The sequence below is a fragment of the Canis aureus genome, chromosome 1, assembly GCF_053574225.1.
Source record: "Canis aureus isolate CA01 chromosome 1, VMU_Caureus_v.1.0, whole genome shotgun sequence".
NCBI lineage: Eukaryota > Metazoa > Chordata > Mammalia > Carnivora > Canidae > Canis > Canis aureus.
In genome coordinates this window covers 91,912,118-91,936,836 of record NC_135611.1, presented here as the reverse complement: position 1 = coordinate 91,936,836, position 24,719 = coordinate 91,912,118, and the positions used below count along the sequence as shown (strand labels likewise).

The following is a 24,719-nucleotide window of genomic DNA, read 5'->3' as shown; positions in this document are numbered from 1 at the left end:
TTGGCAGCAACCCATGGTTGCTGGAATCTGATCACTTTTGTAAGATCATCTGTGGAGATGGAATAGCATCTGACTTTGTCACATGAGAGTCTGAGTTCTTGGTGACAGTTGGGAAACATTGTATTCTGTAACACAGGTAGCAAGTGGGAACTCCAGCAACCTTCAGCCGCTGTCTGCCTCTTTTATGATTAAGGCTTAAATACTGGATCTGCTCACTCCTCTCCAGAGCCTCTATTCCAGGCGAACTTTGATTTCTTGATTTGACTTCCCCACTAGACCAAATGCCATGAAAGAGAGGACCACCTGCCTAGTTACTGTGTCCTCCCCATGCTTGGTGCTGCCAAGTGGCTCATGGTTAGATGCTCAGTAGATGGTCGTCAAGTGGTTTTAAGCAGAAGTATAAGGAATGTTGACATCAATCTACCACCTATTTAGTGAACCTACAGATCAGTTAATAACTCAGATTTTGGGAAGCCTTCTTAGGAAAACGAAAGATTAGAGGCAGTCTATAAAATAGGAACCCTATTAAGTCAGAGCATTTGGGGGGAAAAGAATAAAGTTCTAACATGTGAAGTAACTTGCAAATGTTGGAGTTAGGGGAAGTATTAGGTTATAACATATAAGCACGTGAAGTAATCCACAAATGTCTATCATCAAGGTTTTATCATCTCTCTTGCTTGGCTAATTGCAAGCTCCACCCCACCTCCACCCCCTAAAATTACATGTGTATACATAAAGGCTCCTAGCTAGTAGGGCCAATCCAAAAGGCCCACGCTGGTGGCAAGATCAACCACTCCAGCCAATGGTCCCATCTTAAACTTTCTGCCTCTTAAATGTAAGAGCGTTCATACCTTTCCCCTAACGCCCCCCCCCCCCCCCGAGCAGTTTTAAAATACAAAGTAGTCAAAGGCTCCCCAAGCAAACATTAAGCCTTTTTTTTTTTTTTTTGGCATAATCTCTATCCTTAATCTCATGGCACCCAGGAGGCATGCTCTTGCTGAATTTGAGCCCACAAATAACCAGCAGGCCCAAGCTTTCCTAGGACACATCACATGAAGGAAAAAGGATGCTAACATTACAGTATCACCTGCCCTCTCATTTAGTTCCTGCAGCATGGCTAGTTTATCTAACGAGGTGGCATCAACTACACTTAGAGTTTTTATTGCTAAGCCAACAGAACAGCTTAGCAAGGAGACACCGATTCACATTGGAAAATACACAGTGAAATCATCAAACAAGATTCTGCTAGAGCTATGTCACACTCCGTCTGAAAGCTTAAAAGCTACCAGTCTTCAAATTTGCTAGCTAAAAATTCTTTAGATGGGCACAAAAATCTGTTCCTGGACCACTTCTATTCAACAGGTACATCTCATCCATCACTTTTGCAGAAGGTATCTTTGGACCTTTGGTCTTGGAAGTAGTCTCCTTGTACCCTAAGTACTCTCTTGAGATTAACTTACAGTAGAAGGGAACATACTAAGCACTTTGAGTCTATTAACTAGCCTTCTGGAGAGCCCGGCCCTGATTGACTCTCCTAAGGCAGGTACATTTATCATCAATGTCATTGCAGACCTTATCATAACCCTTGGAGGCATTTGATTTCTCATAGGCTGGTATGAGAAGGTGGCTTTCCAAAGAACAGTCAGTATCCAAAGTAAATTTAACTATGACTTAAAGTCAAGTAGGTAACTGCCTATACTTGGTTGCTTTTCCTTCTACCAAAAAAGCCAGCTTCATTCACACTCTGTAAGAAATAGAAAATGGTCTAGATATTTTTTTTTTTTTAACACGAGTTGTCTGTATGTCTATGCTGTGCTCTGAGTTTTCTGGTCTTTGGGTCAAAACTCAAAGCCGTGTGGCTGGGAGCTGCCTGTTTCCTTGATTATGGCCATGTTCTACTCTGGGAGCTCTTGTGAAGTCTCACCAGTTTGATACTTCTGGAATAGAAGGGGCTTGTAACTACTTTTTGTCCCTTCTAAAATGGTAGTAAAACTGCTCAAGTGAAATCAAATTTATCGTTATTCAATTTTATGAAAGGCAGAAACACTTCAATCAGGACTTCACTTCTTTTAAGCACAGAGACTGCCGTAATTACCTTGCTAGGAAGGCTTACTGCTTAAATATGCAGTCGATCATGGTAAAGTCTTAATATTTGGCTGCTCTACTGAACTTGGCCTTTACACATGCATTAGGAATGTGGGGACACCAGCAGTAAAAGCAGAGAATCAAAACAACACAGGACAGACATTATAGCTAAATGTCACATGTAGCAAGCAACAGGCCGATTGCTCAGACTTCAGGAAGCTGTCACTTGCCTGGTGATCCTTGTTTAAAGAGTCCAGGCTCACATGCTCATTCTTTGGCCTCAACGGGGATCAGGATCACTGCCATACTTTCCCTTGGTGCTATGGGGTGGGTCAAGTTTATTTTCTCCTTGCCCTCCTGTCTCCTATCCCTCCAGGTCTCATTTTACAAACCTACTCCCACAGTAAGAGAAGTCTCTGTCTACTCTTTTGCTAGGTGCTAGCCATCTCTGAAAAGCCCTCATAAAACCTTGGTTTTTCTAGGCTCTGGCTTTAATGATGCTGTGTGGTACCCCACATCCTGAGCCTGACTACCTAGGCTGATGGAAAACGTACTAGAATTCCCAGGGACTTGCAGTCAGGTATACTACACCACTGAGTTTTAGCTTCTGTAGTTAGACCGATCTAAGTTTCTAGACGGGATCTTAGAGCATCCCTGCCCGGTCCTATTTTAGACCAGTACCAAGAGCACATTTGGGGGAGGAGAGGTTGGGAAGAAGGGATGCACACAAAACCAGGGCCAGAAAGTCAGCCCATATACCCTGGCGCTTTGAACTTCAGACCAAAGCCAGTCTGGGTTGGCGTAAGGTCACTACCTCCTCAGCCAACCCCAGAGTCTGTCCAGTTGAAAAATGATGTGCCTCCTTTCCTTTGAAGAATTTAAGTCTTGCCTGGGCTTTGGTGTGTCACTCTTCATGGCATGTCACATATTTCACATGTGACGTAGAGCAAAAGGGACCCTCACCTACCTAATACAAGGTGACCATATGGCTTCAACTAACTCATTTCATGAGTTCAAGGGCATTCCCAGCACTCTATAGGATAAAGTTCGCCTCCAACGGAAAGTTCCTACCTGTTAAACTAAAAGAACAGGGAGGAGGAGGAGGACATACAGCAAAAACAAAATCTCTCCCCCCACCTCCAGGGCGGTTATCCGTAGTTTCTGGTACACCTTAGTCTCTTGAAGTGTTATGAAAAGTATCATGCAAGTCATGGAACGATCCTGAGAAATCATTTAATAAGTTAGTATTGCTCATCCATTAATGATTAATGTTCCAGTCTGAAAATTCTTGCGGGCAAGGCTCCCCCAGGCTCTTAGCTTTGTGGTCACACCTCAGAGGCTCTCTCCAGGCCTCGCCTTCTTCGAGGAGTCCAGGTTGGGGAGAGCACGGGAGGGGACAGTGCGAAGGAGGCTGTGGGGCGCCTTGCGTTCCCCTACAGATACTCCTGCTCGGGCTGCGACCGTCCGAGTTCGCGGAGCCATGTGACCAGCCCAAACGTGATCGGGCGGCCAGCCAATCGCAGAGGGCAGAGAAGCCCGTCCCAGCTTCACACGCTCGCTCGGGACAGCGGAGCCAAAGGGCCGGGGGCATGGCAGGCTGCGAACCCCCGGACCCCCGCCCGGGAGGCTGCCGGACCGGACCGCACACTTGAAAGTTGGCCGTTTCGGGAGACACGTGACTGCAGGCAGGCGGGCCTCCTGAGCCCCCCGCGGCCGGAGCTCGCACTCGGGAGGGGTACTCGGGGCGGCCGCTCTCTGCCCCCCCGCCCCGCCCCCCGGACCCGCCACCCCTCCGCGTGCTGTCAAGCTCGCACCGGGGACGCGCCGGCACTCTGGCCCGAGCCCCAGAAGGGCTGCCCGTCCCTGCCCGGGAAAGTTGCGCTCTCCAGCCGGGAGGCCGGCTGAGGACAGGGCTCCGGGGCCCAGTGCGGCAGCCCCGGGCACCACCGTAGTCGCCGCCGCCCCCACCGGCCCTCGCGCTACCCCCTTTGATCTATTGTCTGGAATGAAGGCTAATTACACAGTCGCTAGATTAGGACTCCATTCCTCTCGAGGAAATCTCACCGGGAACAGAAGATCAGCAAACTAACCTGATTAAGTCTTGGTTCCGCTCCCCTCCTCCCCCCGCTCAGCTCCACGGGAGACCCGAGAGGTTTACAAACACGGCGCGAGGGGGGCGGGGAGGGGCAAGGTAGGAGGGGAGGAACACCCGTGGGGAGTCCTCCTGGAAGCCGCACTCGTCCTCTGACCCGCACGCCAGGAGACCACCGGGCGCCGGGAGGTCGCAGTCCGGGTGCGCAGGCTGCGCACTTGTAGTGGCTCCCTGGAGCCTCCCGGCTGCCGCCCATCGATCGTGAGCCCGCTCACCGCGCCGGGGGCTCGCCGCCGGGACCTGCGCCCCGCGCCCCCGGAGGCGCCCGCCGTCGCCCGCCCCCGCCCCCCGCCGGTCCCAGGAGCGCGGCCCCGGCTCCCGCGCACCGCTCGGCCCGACCCGGCCCTCTGCCTCCTTCCTAACACTCCGCCCGGCAGCGCAGACAGAACCATTGTTCGGTGCGCGGAAGCCCACATGCCCCAGCCCCGGCCGAGCGGGGTGAAAACGACGCAAAGCAGTGGCTTCGGGGGACAGAGTGAAGGGAAGGACGCCTAGTTCAGACGAGGCTTCAGGACACCCCCAATCCCACTGTCCCCCCAGCCCGGCTCCCCGTGGCCGCGGCGCTGACAGTCTGCTCAGAGGCGCCACCGGGGTTGGGAGGGAAAGACGGCGAGCGGAGCGCAGAGGCGCCTCCTAGGAGGTGGGGAGGTGGGGGGGGGGGCGCAAAAGGAGACCCGCGCCTCGGGCCCGGGCAGCCGGCGGAGGGGCGCGTCCTCACTCACCCGCTCCGGTGGCGCGGCTCTCCCGGGGCGCCCAGCACAGCGCGAGCAGCAGCCAGAGCGCCCAGCGCGCGGACGTGCCCATGGTGCCCGCCTGGATGGTGCCGCCGCCGCCGCCGCCGCCGCTCGCTCCGCACAAGTTACCAGCCCTTCGCAAAGGAGGAAGGAGGTGGGGGCGGGGAGGGGGGAGGGGGAGGAGGAGGGGGGAAGGAGTTAGAAAGGGGGAAAGGGAGCAGGGAAGAAGAGGGCACCCCCTCCCCTACAACTTGCACAATCTCCTCCCCACCAGCCAACCCACCCACCCACCCACCCGCCCACCTCCCCGGGCTGCAGCAGCGGTGCAAGCCGAGCCTGCGGGCAGAAGATAATGCAGGCGCTGCAGAGGAGGGGAGGGCACGGCACGGGAGGGGAGGGGAGGGGAGGGAGAGGGGGTGGGGAGCCGTGAGCAGAAGAAGGCAGAAGGGAGCGAGCCGGCCGCGGAGCACCCACACTGGCGACTGCCGGGTGAGCAGCGAGGAGGGGGCAGGAGGGGGAGTGGTCAGCGAGGGGCGTGGGGGGAGCGGCGGCTCCAGCCCGCGGTCCCCTCGACGCGCTGCTCTCATAAGCTCTGGGCAGCCAGGTGCCCGCGCAGGGGGTGTGCGAGTGTGTGTGCGTGCGTGAGTGGCCGTGGCCGTGGCCGCCGCCGCCGCCGCCACCACCACCCGGACTGCTCCCGGGGCCCGGCTGCTCCGCGTGTCCGCCCGGGGCTCACGGGGGCCCGGGGCGGCCGCTGGTTGGCTCGCGCGCCGCCCTCGCCTCCAATCCCCGGTGCCTGCCCTAATTTCCTGATCTAGGGAACCTGCCGCGGCAGCAGCTGTGCGCTCCCTACAGTCATTGCCGTACCCTCCCGGCAGGGCAGCCGCCGACCGTAAATGCAGCCGCAGCAGTTAGCGCTGATGCAACTATTGCTGCTGTTGCCACCACCAGCCGCTAACTGGGCCCGGCGGCCCCGGGGGGACCTGCGGCTTCCAAAGGCGGCAAGAGTCTCCCTCTCCCTGCCACCCTCTCCTGCGCCCCAAAGAGAGGCTGGCAGTGTAAGGCTGGTATGGTAGGTAGCGTCTGCCTCGGGCCTCCTCCCTCCACCCGCAAGTGATGGAGTGGGACGGGCTCGACACGTTTGGGCTGCTCTGAGGTGGGGTTCGGGGTGCCTGTCCCAATCGCACGCCGAGATGCCATTTTCGCTAAAAATTAAATGTTTTTAAATGAGAGAGAGAGAGAGAGTGTGTGTGTGTGTGTGTGTGTGTGCGCGCGCGTGTGCGCGCGTTTGTGGTTGGTTCTCTGTAATGGAACGGGACTAAAATAACCCAGCCTGGGAGGAGGGAAATTGCTAGGGCAGCCCTGCATTCTCTCATCAACGATTATAGTTAATTGCTAATTGCACAGAATGATAGTTTGAGGGCCTGTAATTAAAAGCTTAACCTTTTCTTGTTTGGGGGAAGGGGGAACCTCGGTTTATTCTTCTTGGTACACTTTGTAACATCCCAATTGTAAGGCTTAAGAGGAAAGGAAGTAAGGCAAGATTCCTATTAAGGATTGATTCTTGTTTTGTGCCTGGCAGCACATGAGCCTATAATTTGTTTTGTACGTGTGTTTGCTTCATGTTTCTTGCACACTTGCCCTTGGCTGACGTGCATTGTCTGCTGTGCTCTGTTAAGCATTTAACAAGAGTTGGAGGGCACACCAAGCTATTTCTCCTTCTTAAATGAAAGGGTTTACGTATGTTTTTTTTTCTTTTTTCTGAAGGTATTTTTTTACCCAATGACCCAAACTTCACAGGTTTCGATAGGACCACATTCTAGCGGTGTTCTCTTGGGGACCTGAGAAGTGGTGGGCGTTGCTTAGCTATGTTCTCCTTGCCCTGGTTCTTCTAGGTGTTTGTCAAGGCTAGCCATCGGATGGGATCTTTATTAGGAACTTACTGTATCCAGGAGATGGCAAGAAAAGGAAGATTGCAGATCAGGATACAGTTTTGTGGGGCCAGAGGATCTCGTGACTGATAAATATTAAGGAGCTTAACTCTGTATTGGTGGAGTGTTGCACTATAACTAATTTTGATTGCTGTTTTGCCTACTCTGTGGTTAAACATTTGATGCAAACTGCAGCAGCCATACACATGTTGCATGTGAAATTGAATTCAAATTTGTCTTATACCATTTAGTAGCGAAAATGCATGCAGGTGTTGCTCACCTAATGGGCATTAAGGTGTGATGGTAAAACCTTTGGGGTGCATCATCCTCAATATTCTCAGAGTTCTGAAAGACCATCTGAAAATGAGCTGTGTCACTTCACAGGTGAGGAAAGGTGGTAGAAGGATGAGTGGAATCAATATTAAAAAGCATGACATTAATAAACAGTCAATGTGGCTTGTTTTTAATATTTTTTCTCAGAGATAAATGCATAGGTGTTCCAAGCTAAACACTGTTATGATAATACACTTATACTTGACAAACATGCATGCTTTCTGCCTCTCCAAGGGATATAAATAATCTGTTGGTGAACTTAGCTGAGGCTCTGTGATTAGTCTTGTAGCTTTATTGTTGAATTGATAGGAAGCATAATATTTAATTGTAGCTCTGATTGGCTGTGGAACTTAGGAAAATCACTGGGCCTCTCTGTGCCTGCCTCCTGACCTATAAACTGAAAACTAATCCACATCAAGTCAGCACGCTCTGTGGCCTCAGGGACCAGCTCTCTGCAAAGCATTGATTGAAGAAAACAGTTGTAAGGGGAAATGAACTTAATACAGAAAATAACCGAATAACCAAAATGAGAAACTTATCTGAGTGGAGATGGGTGTGGTTGAACTAACTGGTCTCAGAAAGGTTGACACTGCTAGATTCAGAAGCCTTCAGGTAAATTCAGAGGCAATCATTGACTCCCACAGTCCATCGCATTTATATATTGGTTGAGGCAACACACATTGAGCATCCCCGGGAGGCAGACACTGTGCTATGCAGTGGGCATAGGGAGATGCCTACCCGAGGAAGCTCAGGATCTGGATGGGGAGGCAGAGAAATAGCAGTTACAGTACTCAAGGAACAGCCAAGGGGATGCTCAAGGTGCTATAAAATTGTAGGGGAAGAGTAACTACTCTGGCTGTGGAACAAGGGTGCCAGAAAAGGCTTTCCAGGGCAATTGATGCTGACCTGAGTAGAGTCATTGTTTTGGCCAACTACTACTACTACTACTACTACTACTACTACTACTACTACTTCTCCTCCTTCTTCTTCTTCTTCTTCTTCTTCTTCTTCTTCTTCTTCTTCTTCTTCTTCTTCTTCAAGATTTTATTTATTCATTCATGAGAGACACAGAGAGAGGCAGAGACACAGGCAGAGGGGGAAGCAGGCTCCTCGCGGGGAGCCCGATACAGCACCCGATCCCAGGAACCAGGGATCACGACCTGAGCCAAAGGCAGACACTCAACCACTGAGCCACCCAGGCACCCTGACCAAGTAATTCCAATTCTTATTCCTGCTGGGCACATGGTAGGGTTGCACTTTCTGCCCCCCTTATGATTGGATGGGACTGAAGGACAAATTTTGGACAATTATTCGTAAGAAGTCACAGGATACTACTTGAAGACTTGAATATTTAATTACTTGCATTAAGACCCTTGCTTTTTGTCTGCTGTCTAATAACAGAAAATGTGCAAGATCTGACTGCTTCATGAACCCAGTGTGAATGACTACATGAGTATTTCTCTGCTGTCTACATCTCTCTGACAATGGTCATGTAGAATAGAGATCAGCAAATGGCTGGTGGCATGTTTTTTAGATGGCCTGGGAATATAAGAATGGTTTTTACATTTTTAAAAAGATTGTACAAAAAATCCACCCTCCCCCCCCAAAAAAAATATTAACAAAACAAAGAAGGAAAATCTGGAACAGAAACTGTATATTGCTCACAAAGCCTAAGATATTTACTACCTGGGTCTTTGGAGAGAAAACTTGCAGCATCTTTACGTGGAGTAAGTATAAAAGAAACCTGTGTTGTGTTCATCTACTGGGATTTTGTTACCTCATCATTACCCACCATTACTTGGCTGATGTGCTGAGTGAACGGGGAAGGAAGACCAGGGTGAGCAGAGGAAGCAGAGGCAAAAAACTATCAGGTACTCAAGAATATGCAAGCGACACAAGATGTTTCAAGGGTGGGTTTCAAATGGGCTAATGGTAGAGAAGAAGCCTAAGGAGGAGAGGTTGGGACTGGATTATGTGAAGACTTATATGTCATGGTAACACCCGGCCTCCATCCCGCAGGCCATGGCGAGGATGGGTGATGGACCTTTGTGTTTGTTTGCTTTCGTAATTTTAAAAAATTTATTAAGTTATGTGATTCACAAAGTAGTAACTCTAAAATACAGAGAACAAGCCTTTTAAAAAGCATACTCTGAATACCCAGCGACACTGACATATTCTATTTCTTTACTTTAAAAAATGTACTCAATTTTATCCTCAGGGGACAGAATTGTATTGACATAACTATAATTGGTACAGTTATGGCACTCTTTATTTGCTAATTTACTTCTGTAAATAAAAAAATATATCCAAGAGCCCACTGCTGTCTCCATGTAATAGAATATTGGCAGGAACACCTAGCTGAGTCCTTCCATGTGAACACCTCTAGCTCTCTTCGTTGGAGGAAACAAACCACTGTTGAAAGGATGAGTTTCGATTGGAGCCCTGATACCCAGTGCATTCTAGAACGTCCACTCTGGCAGTGGCATGAAGAATGTCGTAGTTGGGAAACAGGTAAGTCGAGAAGAAGAACAATTCGGGGCTCTAGTAGTGAGGAGAACACACATAAACAAGAGGAAGAAACTATTATTTGCACTCAGAAATGTTCATATAATTCCTTCATGAGATTTTTCTCCCTAGCCCTTTGGATGTATCTCTTAGAACAGTGTTTTCTCAACATGTATAATCCACAAGGATCCCTGGCGGTATCTGCAGAAAGTGCGGGTTCCCAGCTCCTCCCTTGGTGATCCTTGCTTGGTGGGTCTAGGATCTGTTCCAAGGGGCTGTGCGTGATCTTACTCCAGCTGATTCTCAGGATGAGCCACGATTAAGAAACTTTCTCAGAGAATGCCTTCTTTGATGCAGTTTTAACGACCAAGTAGCTTTCTTTTTTCAATATGCATACACATATTTGTCCAATTTCTCCAGGGTGAGTGGGGTGGGACCCACAGAAAATGCAGACCCTACTGTTAGGTGTTTTCTTGTCTTCAAGCCCTGTACGCTAACCGGTATGGGCAGCAGGAATAATCTTCAGACCAGTTGCTAGTTTGAAGCTCTGATCACTACATTTTCTACCCCATAGCCATGCCACAGGAAGAAGTGAAATGATCTTTCCCCTTTTAAAGGATTTTGTTAACTTCTGAGGCCTCTGCTGTATCCTTTTCTGATTGTGTGACAGCCCAGTGGAATGCATGGGATTCACCCCACTCCAGGCTCTGGGCATAGGGCCTGATGATGTAAGCCAGTGGGTCACAAATTTTAGCCTCCATCAGAACCATCTGCAAGCCTTATTAAAACATGGATTACTGGTCCCCAGCCCAGAGTTCCCAATTCAGCAAGTCTGGGATGGGGCCTGAAAAAATCTGTATTTATAACAAGTCCTCAGGTGATGCTGATGCCAGCAGTCAGGGAACACACTTTGAGAAATACTGTTCAAAACCCATCAGCATAACTTACCTCCCTCAGCCTCTGTGATTGATTCAAGGGCCTCAACCAGTGAGCCTGTGGCCTTCTCCTGGCCACATTGGTGGGATGCTTCAGCCCTAAGCATATTACTAAAGTCTGTCCAGTTCTGATGAAGCTCAGGACTTCTGCTTCATTAGAAAGGCACCCTCTTTGAAGCAATGTCATATGGACCTTGGGCCAGAGCTTCTATAGTCATTGTACCACAATGACGGAAGCCTATTTGAAGACCAGTTGACTCATGGAGAAGAGGAGGCTGAGACAGAGAGATGGCACCCAAACTTGACCTCCAACCCAAGTGGAGGTCAGCTTTTCCTACAAGTGGTGATTCTGTAGGACCTTTCACATACCCGAGCCAATAAATTCTCTTTGTTGCCTAAGTCCGTTTGGATTGAGTTTTCTGTTACTGACAAGTAAATGACTGAGACAGGTGGCCTCTTGAGGGATGTAGTGTACATTATCATAAAGCATTAGGCAAAACACCGTGTGTGACCATCCAGTGGAAAAGTAAGATGCCTATCCTCGCCTGCAGTGAAGTGTGAAAAGGAATACAGGTACTAGGAAGGACTGTCTCTAAGCTGCTTTCTTGTGCATCATGGCCAAGTCAACTCCACACCCCTACCTCAACCGAAATCAAATGCTTAATGTGGACGTAGGACAGAGGAGTCCCTCCTGAGGTTACATTCTAACAAAACCATGTTAGAAATCCCAAGGCCAAAGACTGCTTTGCAGGCTGCTTTTGAACAATCTCAGGGAAAAAAAATGTAGCTGAACATGGTAAAGAGTTTACGGTTGGAGTGAAACTCCAAAATGGGTAAGTATGAAGCTAGGCCAGTGGTTCGGGACTGGGACCGATCTTGCCCTTGGGAAATATTTGGCAACATCTGGAGTCATTGTTAGTTGTTGTGCCTCGGGGACAGGTACCATTGACATAGAGGGGATAGAGCCCAGGGCTGCTGTTAGACAAATAGCTTAGGGTACACAGAACAGGCCCTTACAACAAAGCATGATCTGTCTGGTTCGAAATGTCAGAGGTGCCACCATTGAGATATCTTGAGCTAGAGTGAGAAGTCAGATGATTCTGTAATATGTGGTAGGTAATGAGTAGGGTCAGGGAATGTTAGCTGATAGCTCAAGAGAGAGCACAAACTGAGTCTTGCCCAGTAGAAAACCAGTTGTGAATGCACTGTCAGCACGTAGTGGGCAGATTTATAGACCTGGAAAGAGGAAAGCAAACCCCAAGTAGTTTACATTTGGATTGAGGACACCAACATGGGACATCCACAGTCCAGTTGCATTGTGAACTCACGGGTGTCCTGTATTTTTCAAATGTTGGGTTCTGTTTTCTGTTTTTCACTGAAGGAATCAAGTGCTGGACCAGGTTTACCTTATTTTCCAGGAGCTCTCCATAATTAAATCTTAAGCTAGTGGCCCCAGATTGGATTGTTCTCATCTGCCATGACTGCAATTGACAGGACGTTTTGGAATGCGGTGCTAGAGCATTTAAAACATTGTTACGGTGGGAGTTTCTAAGAAAATGGGGGCTTTGGGGCTCCTACTGAGCCAGCTAAGCATCAATGTTCATTCAGACAATGATTTTAATCTGTAAGTTATAAGTAATGTAGCAAGATCTTTAAGGATATGTCATTGCATCATGATAATTCCATATTTCAACTTCTAGTTTTGTGGAAGTGGAGAGTTGATGTATCTAATGTTTTCTTGTTACGTGTATGACCTGAATTTGTGTTATATTGCTGGTCTGTACCCTTGAAGGGGTGAATTTCTGAATGAATGTTCTTCCTGCCAAGCTGGCTCTTTGGGAAGGCTTTGTCTTAGCATCTCTAAATTGTTTCAGAAACGCACTAACAAGGAGTACTAATGCCAACAACAACCATATTTAGAGTGTGGAGGGGGCACTTCTGGTTCTCCAGCCTGCTTTCAGGCTTCTCTGGTGGATGGAAGTAACGGCTAATAATTCAGAATTGTTGGAGGGTAGAGTGGCTGAAGGTGGGAGTAGATCCCAGAGGAGTAGTCCAGGCCCATCAAGGAAGGTGTTTGTATATTTTTTGGATTTTTATCCCATGAGCAATTAGTAAGTTATAAAAGGTTTTTGGTCAGGGTGCAATGGGAGTAGATATGTGTATCAGAAATATCGCTATCTGGGGAGATGATTATATCCATATAGGATCCAGAGGGCATCTTTGTGGTATCTGAAAGCCTTTGTGCATTGAATACAGAGGGGAGGGGGGCCTGGACGGCTCAGTCTGCCTTCGGCTCAGGTCATGATCTTGGGGGTCCTGGGATCAAGCCCAGCGTCAGGCTTCCTGCTCAGTGGGGAGTCTGCTTCTCTCTCTGTCCCTTCCCCCACTCGTTATCTTCTTCTCTCTCTCTCAAATAAATCTTTTTTAAAAAAATGAGGACAGGGATCCCTGGGTGGCGCAGTGGTTTAGCGCCTGCCTTTGGCCCAGGGCGCGATCCTGGAGACCCGGGATCGAGTCCCACGTCGGGCTCCCGGTGCATGGAGCCTGCTTCTCCCTCTGCCTGTGTCTCTGCCCCTCTCTCTCTCTCTCACTGTGTGCCTATCATAAGTAAATAAAATTAAAAAAAATTTATAAAAAAAAAAAATGAGGACAGAGAGCCAGTGTAGGGTAATGGTTAAGAGGGAAGGTGCTAGACCCAGTTGTCCTGGGTTCAAAGCCTGGCTCTGTCACCCACTAGCTGTGAAATTTGAGGCAAATTGCTTAACCTCTCCCTATGTCCTCAGTGTTTTCACCTGAAAAAATAAGAATGACAAATGCACCCACTTCTTAGTAGAATTCAGTGCATTCATATGAGTAAAACACTCACAACAGTGCCTGGCATATAATAAATGCTCAGGAATTGCTAGGTACTATTACTAAAGGTGACATTTATTATTACTGTTATCAACAGCCACCCATAAAGACAGGGATTGCAGGTACGGGCTGAGGGTTGGAACGAAAGAGAGCAGGGGTCCTGCATCCTGCCTGTACATTCACATCCCCTGGAGAGCTTTTCAGAGTATCAACACCAAGTTCTACTCTAGCCCCATTTGATAACGAAGCTTGGAAATGGGGCTGGGGCATGGAACTTCCTAGGAGACTCGCATTCTCATTGCGAACCACTTGGTGTCAAGCCCAAAGCTCTAGCCTGGCCAGTGTAGAAGGAAGACTGTGTAGTCACGATGGAATAGGCTTCACCATCAGGGTGACAGAGAAGTTGTGGGCTGCTGCAGAAGAAACAGGCAAATCCCTTGCCAGGATTCCAGAATGGCCTCCCCGTCCTCTCTGTGCATCCTGCTCCCAGCCTGACATCTCTCACCCCAGCTGGATGTGTCAGCTGTAAGAGAGCCAAGGACCATGGGAGGCCAGAAGCTCTGCAGAGCCAGACGCTCAGGCACCCCGCTGGCGTCTACCTATCAGTGATGGATTACCTATCGCCATTCTCATGCCTTTATGAGTCAGTATACCAACAAGGACCTGCTATGGGGTCAGCCACTTGCCAGGTGACAGGAGGGCAGTGGCCAGATAGTGATGTGGTTGCTGTTGGGGGTGAGTTGTTACTGTTTTGTTTGGTTTTTCTGTGGGAGCCAAAATCCAGCCTTGTTAAGTGGTAATTGACAGTGCTTTCTTCTAAGGAAGTTTCTCTCGGATTTGCTGCCAATAGGAAGTGTATTATTCCTCAGAGCACTATAGCATTCATTTATCGAGTGCCCACTCAATTATGAGGCATGACAGAGTTTGCCATCTAAGAGAGGAAAGACCACTTAATGATTCCCAGAGTCAGAAGTCGGGAGTAAACGGATAGACAGATCAAAGAGTTAAGGGGATCCCATTGTAATTGGAGAAGCACTTCCAGCAGGAGCTGGGTCTTCCACTGAAATCTTAAAGGAACCCTTGAATAAATTGTGTGGGAGAGAACGTATGTTTTTGAACATAAATGAATAGTGATTTCAGCTGATTCTCTGATACGATCACAAAGCACAGGTTGCGGTTGTGTTAACCTTGGTGGGAATAGAATTAGCGCCTCCTAGAAGTTGGCATTCTATTTTGAGATCTTAAGAATTATTTCCCCTGATCCAGGGGAAATGGAACTCTCTCAGAAGGTATATTTATTACAGCAATTCTTCTGGGCTGCGTCTGATTATTCTTGCATGTGAACAACATAAAAAGCTTCACCCTTTGGGAGAGGCTTCCTTCTAGAGATGAAGGGTGGTTCTTGGTTACTGACTTATATGGAAGGATGATTGATGGCTAATGACCCCAATCCGAGCTTGTTCCTAAACCGACCTGGATATGCTTTGGGAAGAAGATAACGGAAGGCCGTTTGGAAGCGCAGATCAGAGGTCTTTTACAGATAGAGATGGAGAGGGAGATAGTCCTGAAATTGGGATAAGGAGGTTTGGGAGAAGAGCCATACCTGAGATTTACGCTAGATCTGATGTTTCCTTTTCACCTTAACACAAAAACCCCAATGGCACCAACATCCTTCTTTGCAATCAAAACTTATTCCTTTCCTGCCATCAGAAGTAAACACCTCGAAGGGTAAAAATTATGGTTTAAATACTTAGAAGGCCTGCCAGGTTGGTGAAGTTGAATTGGGATGAATATACGAACAGATCTTTTAATCAGGTTCTTTGGTTCACTTTATTGAACTCCGGAGAGGCACTGTTCTGGGAGTCAGTGACTGCAGGGAGGATGGAGTGGTGTTTAGTTTTTTGTCTTTACATTGCTTCATTTCTCTCTCGGCTTTGCCAGAGACTCCAAGAAAGAACAAAGAGGTGAGGGAGACAGGGCTGGTTGACATAAAGACTATTCAGAACCCTCAAGAGAAAAATCTGGGAAGGTCACGGAAGATCTTCTTTCTTCTATAGCGTAGCCTGGCTAGAGGGGCAGTTTTCTAAATACAAAACAGAAAAAAATGAAGGCAATGTCTTACACAGCGTGTGAAGAATGTCTTGAATTTGCACACTGCCTTTCTTCTGAGAAGGTTCAAAGCACTCTGCAAACATGACATCATTACTCCCCAGAGGAGACTGTGGACCCCACGCTCAGGAGAATAATCCCCCTGCAGCAGTTTGGAGGAGCTCACGCACAGATCAGTACCTTTTCTGAGTTGAAGCGAGTGTCTCCGGATTGTGTGAGTTATAAATCTCACAGAGAGAGATGGGAGTCGACACTAAAGGTGGCTAGATGCCTCCACCTAAGTGAAGCCTCTTGATGAAGTCTATGTCACAGGCTTCAAAAAGGCACACTGAACATTTTTATGGTTTCTCCTCCTTTTCTCCCAAATGGCCATATAGAATTGGCTTCCATTTGGCACTTTTTTTTTTTTTTTGCGAAAAAAAAAAAGCCAGAAAAAAAGCAAAATGATAGAACAAAACAAGAGGTAACAAGTAGTTAGTATCTGTGTTATCATTGGCTCACCTTAGGTAAAACCTAGAGTCTTATAGAAGAGTCGTTGACAAAAGAAATGAAAACATCCTATCTCCCTGTGTTGTTTTGATTAGGATCTTGCAGCAGAGTGCAGCTGTAAGAACTTTTGTTAATAACTTGAAGGGAAAAAAAAACAGTAGTTATTCAAACAAATTATTGTTTTATAATTTATAATTTCTACAAATTATTTTGTAGCCATTAAATTCCTGTTTCTGCTTTGCAAGTACATTTTAATCACATCCAATCAAGTTGCTCCCCCCCCCCTTTTTTTTTTCACTCCATCCCCTTGATCTTGACCCAGCCTCCTGACTAGCTCTCTCAAGAAATCTCAGCAGGGGGCAGCCCGGGTGGCTCAGTAGTTTAGTGCTGCCTTCAGCCCAGGGCATGATCCTGGAGACCTAGGATCGAGTCCCAAGTCGGGCTCCCTGCATGGAGACTGCTTCTCCCTCTGCCTGTGTCTCTGCCTCTCTCTCTCTCTCTCTCTCTCTCCCTCCCTCCCTCTCTCTCTCTCTCTCTCTGTGTGTCTCTCATGAATAAATAAATAAAATCTTAAAAAAAAAAAAAGAAATCTCAGCAGATTCTGCCCATGGGAGATAATTCACAGAATATGAAGAGAAATGGAACAGTGCCTTGTGGCTCTAATAGCATTTCCTGAAATCAAGTCCATTTCAGGGGAAGAGTCACTGGAGAAATTATTGTAAATATGGCAACAAGGATTATTTGGAAATTGAAGGTGAAAACAGGAACTATTTACCAATCAGGTCAATTCTCTTCCCATTTCCTTGGACTCTGATGTGAGATGGCAGTAGTTCGTTTATTTCTGCTAACAGGTCTGATATGCTGTCAGGTAGAGTAGCTGTTCTGTTAGAATCTTTATTTCTTAATCACCGAAGTACCTCTGGAAGGAAACGTAACTGGCCATTTAAATCTTGCTCAGCTATAAATACCTGTCCAGCGTCTAGACTTGGCAGTGTGCGTGTTGGGTTTACAACCTCAGCAGTGAGCCGACTGTGCCTTTTCATGTGGTTATCTGGATTTTTGAAGGGTTCTCTGTGGTTTTCTCCCCATATATTCCCTTGTTTAATTAAAAAAATAAATCTGCTTGGGGGTATGGTGGGAATTTTTATTTATTTGCATTGAATAAGAGACTGTGATGGTTTGTGGCATTTATTTGTAATTGAACTGCCAAATTTATCCTCTTAGCTTTCCCCGTTGTACACATTATACTTGGGGAGAAACTTCCAGTGTCTTTCCTTCCAAAGGCTCATCCCCTTAGGCTGGACACTTGGAGCCTCCTGCCCCCCACCTATCTCTGTGGGCTCATCACTCCCTCTTCCTACTCAGAACCCCTTGCTCTGGTCATATGCTTTTTCATAGCGTACCTTTGACCTTGGTTGTTAGTTTCATGTGGGAAGGGGTATATGAAAAGTTTGCCATTATGGACATGTGGTCATACCCGAGAAGGTTGAGGATCATGAAGCATTCCTGTTTATTCACCATGCAACTTTGCCTCCCTTCTGTTATTCTTAAACATTGAAAGACTGTCCAGTCTTTTCAACTGCATTGACATTCCCATAGTTTGGGGGATCAAAACCATGAAGCCTACGGAGGCTGCAGCTGTACACATTTAAAGGGTTCCTAAGTGATTAATGAGGATGACCTCTACCCTGTGACTATACCTGAAACTCCTACTGGAATCAGAACTCAGGCCCAACATGTTTGAAGCCTTTGTAAAGTTCTGTGCTTTGGAACATGTGGCATGGGCCTCTCCTCGAAGTGACACTTTTTACTGGAATCCTTATGTAACTTGGCACACAGAGTCTGGGACTGGACATAAGAGACACCTGCCTTGCATGAAAATGGCTTCATGAAAAGTAGTTAACAGTAGGGTTCCACTGTGTGTAATTTTAACCATGGAAGGAGATCTGTGGTACTTGTTCAGTGACATAGCTTATATGGAACATACGCCATTCTTAAGATATGAGCTCTGGTGGGTAGGCCCTGGAGAGGCAAGTCTGTCCTCTGCCTGCTGCCTGCCTCATAGTTGTGAGCACCAATTTCTGGGTCCTGGAAGCCCATAGCCATTCTCGCTCACAGATCTGAGTTAGCTCTAAGGGATGCACAGGAGAGCTCTTCCATCACTGCCTGGCAAGCTGCCCAGCTGCTCAGAGGTACCCCAGACAGAGAAATGGTGAAGTGCCCATGCTTGATAAGGGAACGAGAGAATGGCCCTTGCCAAAGCAACATGGGATTTCAGAGCAGATGGCTCTCCTGCTGTGCTGGAGAACAATACCCTAAAAAGTGGCACTCTTGAAATGTGTGTTTTCCCCAGGCTCTGTAGGATCTTTGAGTTCAGGAACATGGTGGACAACAAGCACTGGTGTTCGATAACTCCAACCTGAAATTTGCAATCCCTAGATAAAATTTTATGTTGCCTGGACATGTTCCATTACAAGTAGCTGAGTGAGTCACAGGTAGGAGGTCGTGTGTGTGTGAGAGAGAAGGATTTCTGGACCCCACTGGCGATAAGATATGCCCAGAATGTAAGTAATGTCCTCTCTGCTTGTCTGGACTCTGTTGCCTTGATTAAGAAACAAAACATATATTTTCAAAGGAGTGTAATTGAAGGGACTTTTTTTTGACTCTGGGATGGCTTTGCAACATTTTCATTTTTATCACTTTAATGTGATGGGATCTGTGCTGGTATTTGGATTCAGAAACTGGGATTTGCATCTGGGCTCTGTCACTCCTGAGCTCCCCGTCCTTGAGGAGGCTCCTTAACTCCCTGCTGAGGCTGGCATTGTTTAGCTGGAGTAAGGAGACAGTTGTCACCCTACCTATCTCTTAGAGCATTTCACCTGGCTCCAAGGAGAGAATGTACATGTAAGTGATGGTCAGTGGTTTTCACGGAGTACCCAGTGAGGTTTTTCCTGTTACAGTGTATTGATAGTCAGAACTTATAAGGAAAGGGGAAGGGGTAAGTAAATCTGTAAAAAGACTTCAGTGACCCTTCTGGGGGAAAAAAAAGAAAGGACCAAAATCTCAATCCCCTGTTACTATATTTCAGGTTATAGAGACCTTCTGGGTGCACTGGGTGATCAAATACTTAGAAGTAGAAAAAGCCTCAATTAAAAGCACTAGGGATAGAATGATATACTGGAAGAGAGTGGTGCTGAATGTTGCCTTGTTTCCAAAAGCAAGGGATCTGGCTCTGAGCAAATGGCTCAAGTGGATGAATTATAAGAGATGGGATCCCAAGTCGCTTGTTGTATGGGGGCACCCTCACCTGAGATGACACTGAATTAGGAGGCCTTCCTTCCCTCCACCTGAAAATCCATGTTACCCAGGCAGGAGTCTGCCCTCTGTTTGGAGGGAGAGGGGAGTGGTTCTCAACACTTTCAGTTTCTCCCTTTAGGTAGTATCTTGAGATGCCCCTTCCCTATCCTGCAGTGAAAATCATAGATAATATCACATACATATGTATAATCCACAAAATATAATCAGAATAATGTCCTAAGTGTAGCATAAAGGAAAAAGGAAGAAAAACAGTTTGTAAAGGAGTAATAGGACCCAACCACAGCAGAAGACACGGTGCTGCATCTGATACTGTGCACACGGAATCTTTGTGAGCCCATCTGCCAACTGTTATAGTAATAGTGATTTGTAGACTCCTATCACAAGGGGCATAGCTATTAGTGATAGGATATTTTTTTGAAATGGTAAGCCATAATTGGTAATGTTCCAAACAAAATAAGCAAAAATCTTTCCTGTACTGCACATGGTAGTTGCATTTGTAGAAACTGTGGGGTCTGTTAAAACCACCCGGATATGTTGTGTTTATATATAAAATAGTACCAGGATCTAGGCTCAGATCATTATAAACAGGGGAGAAGCCTTTAATGCCTTGGTAGAACATTTTTATATTTGAATCACACAGGCCATTTTTCTTGATGTCTAGTATGTGTCACCTGCTTTGCTTTGTCTAGAATCTCTGGTCCTTCCCACCGAAGGCCAGCAACACAAGTCCAGTCATTGTGACAACCAAAATGTGCTCTTACACTCCCAAAACACCCTGTGGAAGTGGTACCATTCTCACTGAGAAGCACTAGGGAAGAGGTCCTGCTTACCACGCTGCTCTGGATATAGCTGGAAGTGACCACATTTTCCAGTGAAGGCAGGGATAGCCAATGGAAGACTTTTTAATTTGTTTAATTAAACATTTTTTATTAAAGTATAGTTGACACATAATGTTACATTAGTTTCAGGTGTAGGACATAGTGATTCAACAATTCTATATATTACACAATGTTTACCATGGTACAGTGTACCTACCGTCAGTCACCATTTAATACTGTTAGAATAGCATTGATTACATTCCCTATGCTTTATATTTTATCCTTGTGACTTATTCATTCCATAGCTATACCTCCTACTCCCCTGCACCCATTCTGCCCCTCTGCCCACAGTCCTCCCCTCTGGCCATCAACAGTTTGTACTCTGTATTAATGAGTCTGTTTCTGCTTTTCATTTTTTGTTGTTGTTGTTGTTATTTTGTTGTTTTTTAGATTTCACATGTAAGTGACATCATAGGATATTTGTCTTTGTCTGACTTACTTCACTTAACATAATACTCTCTAGGTCTAGCCATGTTGCTACAGATGGCAAGGTCTCATTCTTCTTTGTGTGTGTGTTTGTGTACCACCTCTTCATCCATTCATCTCTCAATGGACACTGGGTTGCTTCCATAATTTGACTACTGTGAACAGTGCTGCAACAAATGTAGGGGTGTCTATATATTTTATTGAATCAGTGTTGTTGTTTTCTTTGCATAAATACCCAGTAGCAGAGTTAGTAGATCATATGGTATTTCTATTTTTAATTTTTTTGAGGAACCTCCATGCTGTTTACCACAGTGGCTGCACCAATTTACATTCCCACCAATAGTGCACAAGGGTTCCTTTTTCTACCTGTTCTCACCAACACTTGTTATTTCTTGCCTTTTCAATTTTATCCGTTCTGACAGGTATAAGGTGATACCTCATTGTGGTTTTGATTTGCATTTCCCTGATGCTGAGTGATGTTGAGCATATTTTCATGTGTCTGTTGGTCACCTGTATATCTTCTATGGAAATGTGTCTTCATATCCTCTGCCCATTTTTAAACAGATTATATGTTTTTGATGTTGAGGTTCTTTTTATATTTTGGATATTAACCCTTATCAGATGTGTCCCTTGCAAATATCCTTTCCCTCTTCGTAGTAAGTCTGTTTCATTGATGGTTTCCCTTGCTGTGCAAAACATTTTTATTTTGGTGTAGTTCCAATAGTTTATTTTTGTTTTTGTTTCCCTTGCCTGAGGAGACTATCTAGAAAAATGTTGCTAAAGCCAATGTCAAAAACATGACTGCCTGTTTACTTCTAGGACTTTTATGGTCTCAAGTCTCACATTTAGATCTTTAATCCATTTTGAGAGTTTGAGGGTTTTTTCATTGTATGATTTAAGAAAGTGGTCCAGTTTCATTCTTTTGCATGTAGCTGTCCAGTTTTCCCAGCACCATTTATTGAAGAGACTTCTCCTCATTGTATGTATTTGCTCCCTTTGTTGTAGATTAATTGACCCTATAATCGTGGGTTTATTTCTGGGATCTTTATTCTGTTCCATTGATCTATGTGTCTACTTTTATGCCAGTACCATATTGTTTTGATACTAGAGCTTTGTAGTATATCTTGAAATCTGGAATTGTGGTACTTTTAGATTCGTTATTTGGGAATCTGGAGTCTTGTGGTTCCATATAAATCTTATATTTGTTCTAGTTCTATAAAAAATGCTGTTGGTATTTTTATAGGGATTGCAGCAAATCTGTAGATTGATTGCTTATATGGATTCTATTTTCTTCACATCCTCATCAGGATTTATTATTTCTTGTCTTGATTCTAGCCATGCTACTAGATGTAAGGTGATGTCTCATTGTAGTTTTAATTTGAATTTCCCTTATGCTGAGTGATGTTGAGCATCTTTTCATGTGTCTGATGGCCATCTGTTGGTCTTCTTTGGGAAAAACGTCCATTCAGGTCCTTTGCCTATTTTTAATCAGATTATTTGTTGTTTTGGTGTTGAGTCATATAAGTTCTTTATTTATCAATAGAAGACATTTTGAGCTTCATGGGACACTGGATGTATTAGTCAAACTTGGTCTGCCTAGTAAGAATACCATAAATTTGGTGGCTAAACACCAAGAATTTATTTCTCAAGTTCTGGATGCTGGGAATTCCAAGACCAAGTGACTGATTTGGTTCCTAGTGAGAACTCTCCTCTTGGCTTACAGATGACTGCCTTCTTTCTGTGTACTCACATGGCAGAGAGAGAAAGACAGTACTCTGGTCTCTCTTCCTCTTCTTATAAGGACACTAATACCATCCTGGAGGTCCCAACTTTCATGACTTCATCTAAACCTAATTATTCCCAAAGAACTCACCTCCAGGGCTTCAACATATGAATTTTTTTGGAGGGAAGGGAGAGAAATATTGAATCCGTAACCAAACCAAGTTTCTAGATTAACTTTGTTTTTTAAAGCAACCATCTTCTGTTGGAAGCTATTATGGTCTGAGATCAAAGGATGATGTTTGAGGTCTGGCTCCAGGTACTAACTGGGGGCAAGAAGGACTGATTGACCCTTTGTTCCAGGGAGAGTATCCAGGGAGTCCTTAGATCTTTGGAGGTGGGCAGGCCCCGGAAAGAGAATTTAGACTTGTTGTGCTTCCAGACATGCAGAATCCAATCAGGTTATGTGTAAGAGTGTCTATTGGGAATTAGATCTGGGCTCGAAATCTGTTTCTGTCATCTGGTAGCTGTGTGACCCTGGACAAGTTACTAGTGGTCTGAGCCTCAACATTAAAATGGGGATGGACTGCCTTTCAAAGTTGGTGGTTAGGAGTCGTGAGATCGTTAGTAAAGAGCTTTGTAGGGTTTCAGGCATATGATGAGAACATACTCCATTTAACTATGTTGCTTATGTAATACAGGCTTCCTTTAAGGCTTATTTTTGTGGAGAAGGGCATTTGTCACAACAGAGGCTATATAGAACAGCTTTGTGACAAGGTACAGTTGTATTTTAGCAAAAAGGGATGGGAGTTTTTCTGGATAGTACTTAAGGAGGGAAACCACATGCAAACTGTGGTTCATATTGCATGGGATGTTTTAAACACGAAAGCAGACATCTATCTGACCCTGAATACTTAATGCTTAAGGATATTCCTACTTCTTATTTCATACTGAGTTCCACGGGACCTCTGAGTAAGGCATTATGACAATCACCACAGTAACCTTTATACAACTGGAGGTTGCCATGGATTTGCAGGTTTGTCATCTTCTATTGACCTATCCTCAGCTAAGCCATGTTAGAACCTGTTACTGCTCTGTGTGAAAGGGACTTGGAACACAAATTCATGTGTTTCTCCCTTACCCACACTCTTTTCCTGAAAAGCGAATATTAATGTATGCTTACACTGATGTAAAACAGGCAACCAGGCACTCTCAAGCACACACATTTTCCTGGGACCAACCACAGAGACAAGCTGTTGGAATGTATTTAATGAAGACATTTTGCTAGCTCAGAACTTCTTAAAAATATCCAGCTTTCTTATGGAAAGGAAAGCAGCCCACGATGCTTAGAGAAAATACTGAAGGTTGAAGAAGTATCCCTCGTTTCTTTTGTCAGCCTTGTTTTGCCAAAGAGCTTGTTGGCTTATTCACTGAAGAGTAAAAGGAAACCCTGATCATATGCTTCTGTCATTCCCTGGGCACTTTCCAAGTCTGTTTGCCTTTGTAACATTAAGGCAAAGCGCCTTTCTTACAGTTGTCTTGTTTCATAAAGACTTGAAGACAATTTAGAAAATAAGAATACAAAATATCATAAGGACCAACTAAGGGGAAAGAAAAATAGCATAAAGTTGAGCATAGAAAATCTGTACCCATGGAGGGAAGTTTGGCTCTGGGTTTCCCAGAGACCAGGGAAAGAGCAAAATCTCTTGTCATTATGCAATTTTTAAAGATAAAGTTTCTGGGGCACCTGAGTGCTCAATCTGTTAAGCGTCTGGTTATTGATTTGGGTTCAGGTATGATCTTGGGGTCCTGGAATTGAGCCCTGCATGGGGCTCCATGCTCAGCGGGGAGTCTACTTGGGATTCACCCTTGCCCTCACCCTCTGCCCCTTCTCCTACCACTTCTGTGTGTACGTAGGTACATGTGTGCTTTCTCTCTCTCTCTCTCTCTCTCAAATGAATGAATAAATTTTTTTTAAAGGGGTGATTTCTGTCTCCTGCTTCAAAAATGAAGTTTCTTAGGAAGAGTTCCCTTGTCCCTGGCTCTGGAACAGAAATAAGCATTCTGGAAGGTACTCATAAAGAGGCTATTCTAAGCTCTGATGATGAATTTCCTCAAATGCCTCACAGTGACTGCCATTGAATTATATAGGACTGCTTTATTGAATGTCTCTCATTGTTGGCATTTTGCCAACGTTTAATTCTGTAAAGGAAAAGAAAGAACCTCCAGACAATTCTCCATCTGAACTGTTG

The 24,719-nt window shown here is 45.8% G+C and overlaps 1 protein-coding gene and 1 long non-coding RNA gene across 6 annotated transcripts in view; one reads left to right on the top strand and one right to left on the bottom strand.

Annotated features, from left to right (window-relative positions):
• VLDLR (very low density lipoprotein receptor) overlaps positions 1 to 5,109 on the bottom strand; it is a 35,024-nt gene extending 29,915 nt beyond the window's left edge. For all 4 annotated transcript variants that reach the window (XM_077908430.1, XM_077908434.1, XM_077908437.1 and 1 more), the window contains exon 1: positions 4,960 to 5,109. In XM_077908430.1, the coding sequence (XP_077764556.1) occupies positions 4,960 to 5,041 (82 nt within the window). In that variant the 5' untranslated portion in view covers positions 5,042 to 5,109. The remainder of the gene's footprint in view (positions 1 to 4,959) is intronic.
• A 276-nt stretch (positions 5,110 to 5,385) lies between these two features.
• The window catches only part of LOC144319960 (uncharacterized), a 150,373-nt gene continuing 131,039 nt past the window's right edge, over positions 5,386 to 24,719 (top strand). For both annotated transcript variants that reach the window (XR_013385590.1, XR_013385581.1), the window contains exon 1: positions 5,386 to 5,460. This is a non-coding gene — a long non-coding RNA (uncharacterized LOC144319960). The remainder of the gene's footprint in view (positions 5,461 to 24,719) is intronic.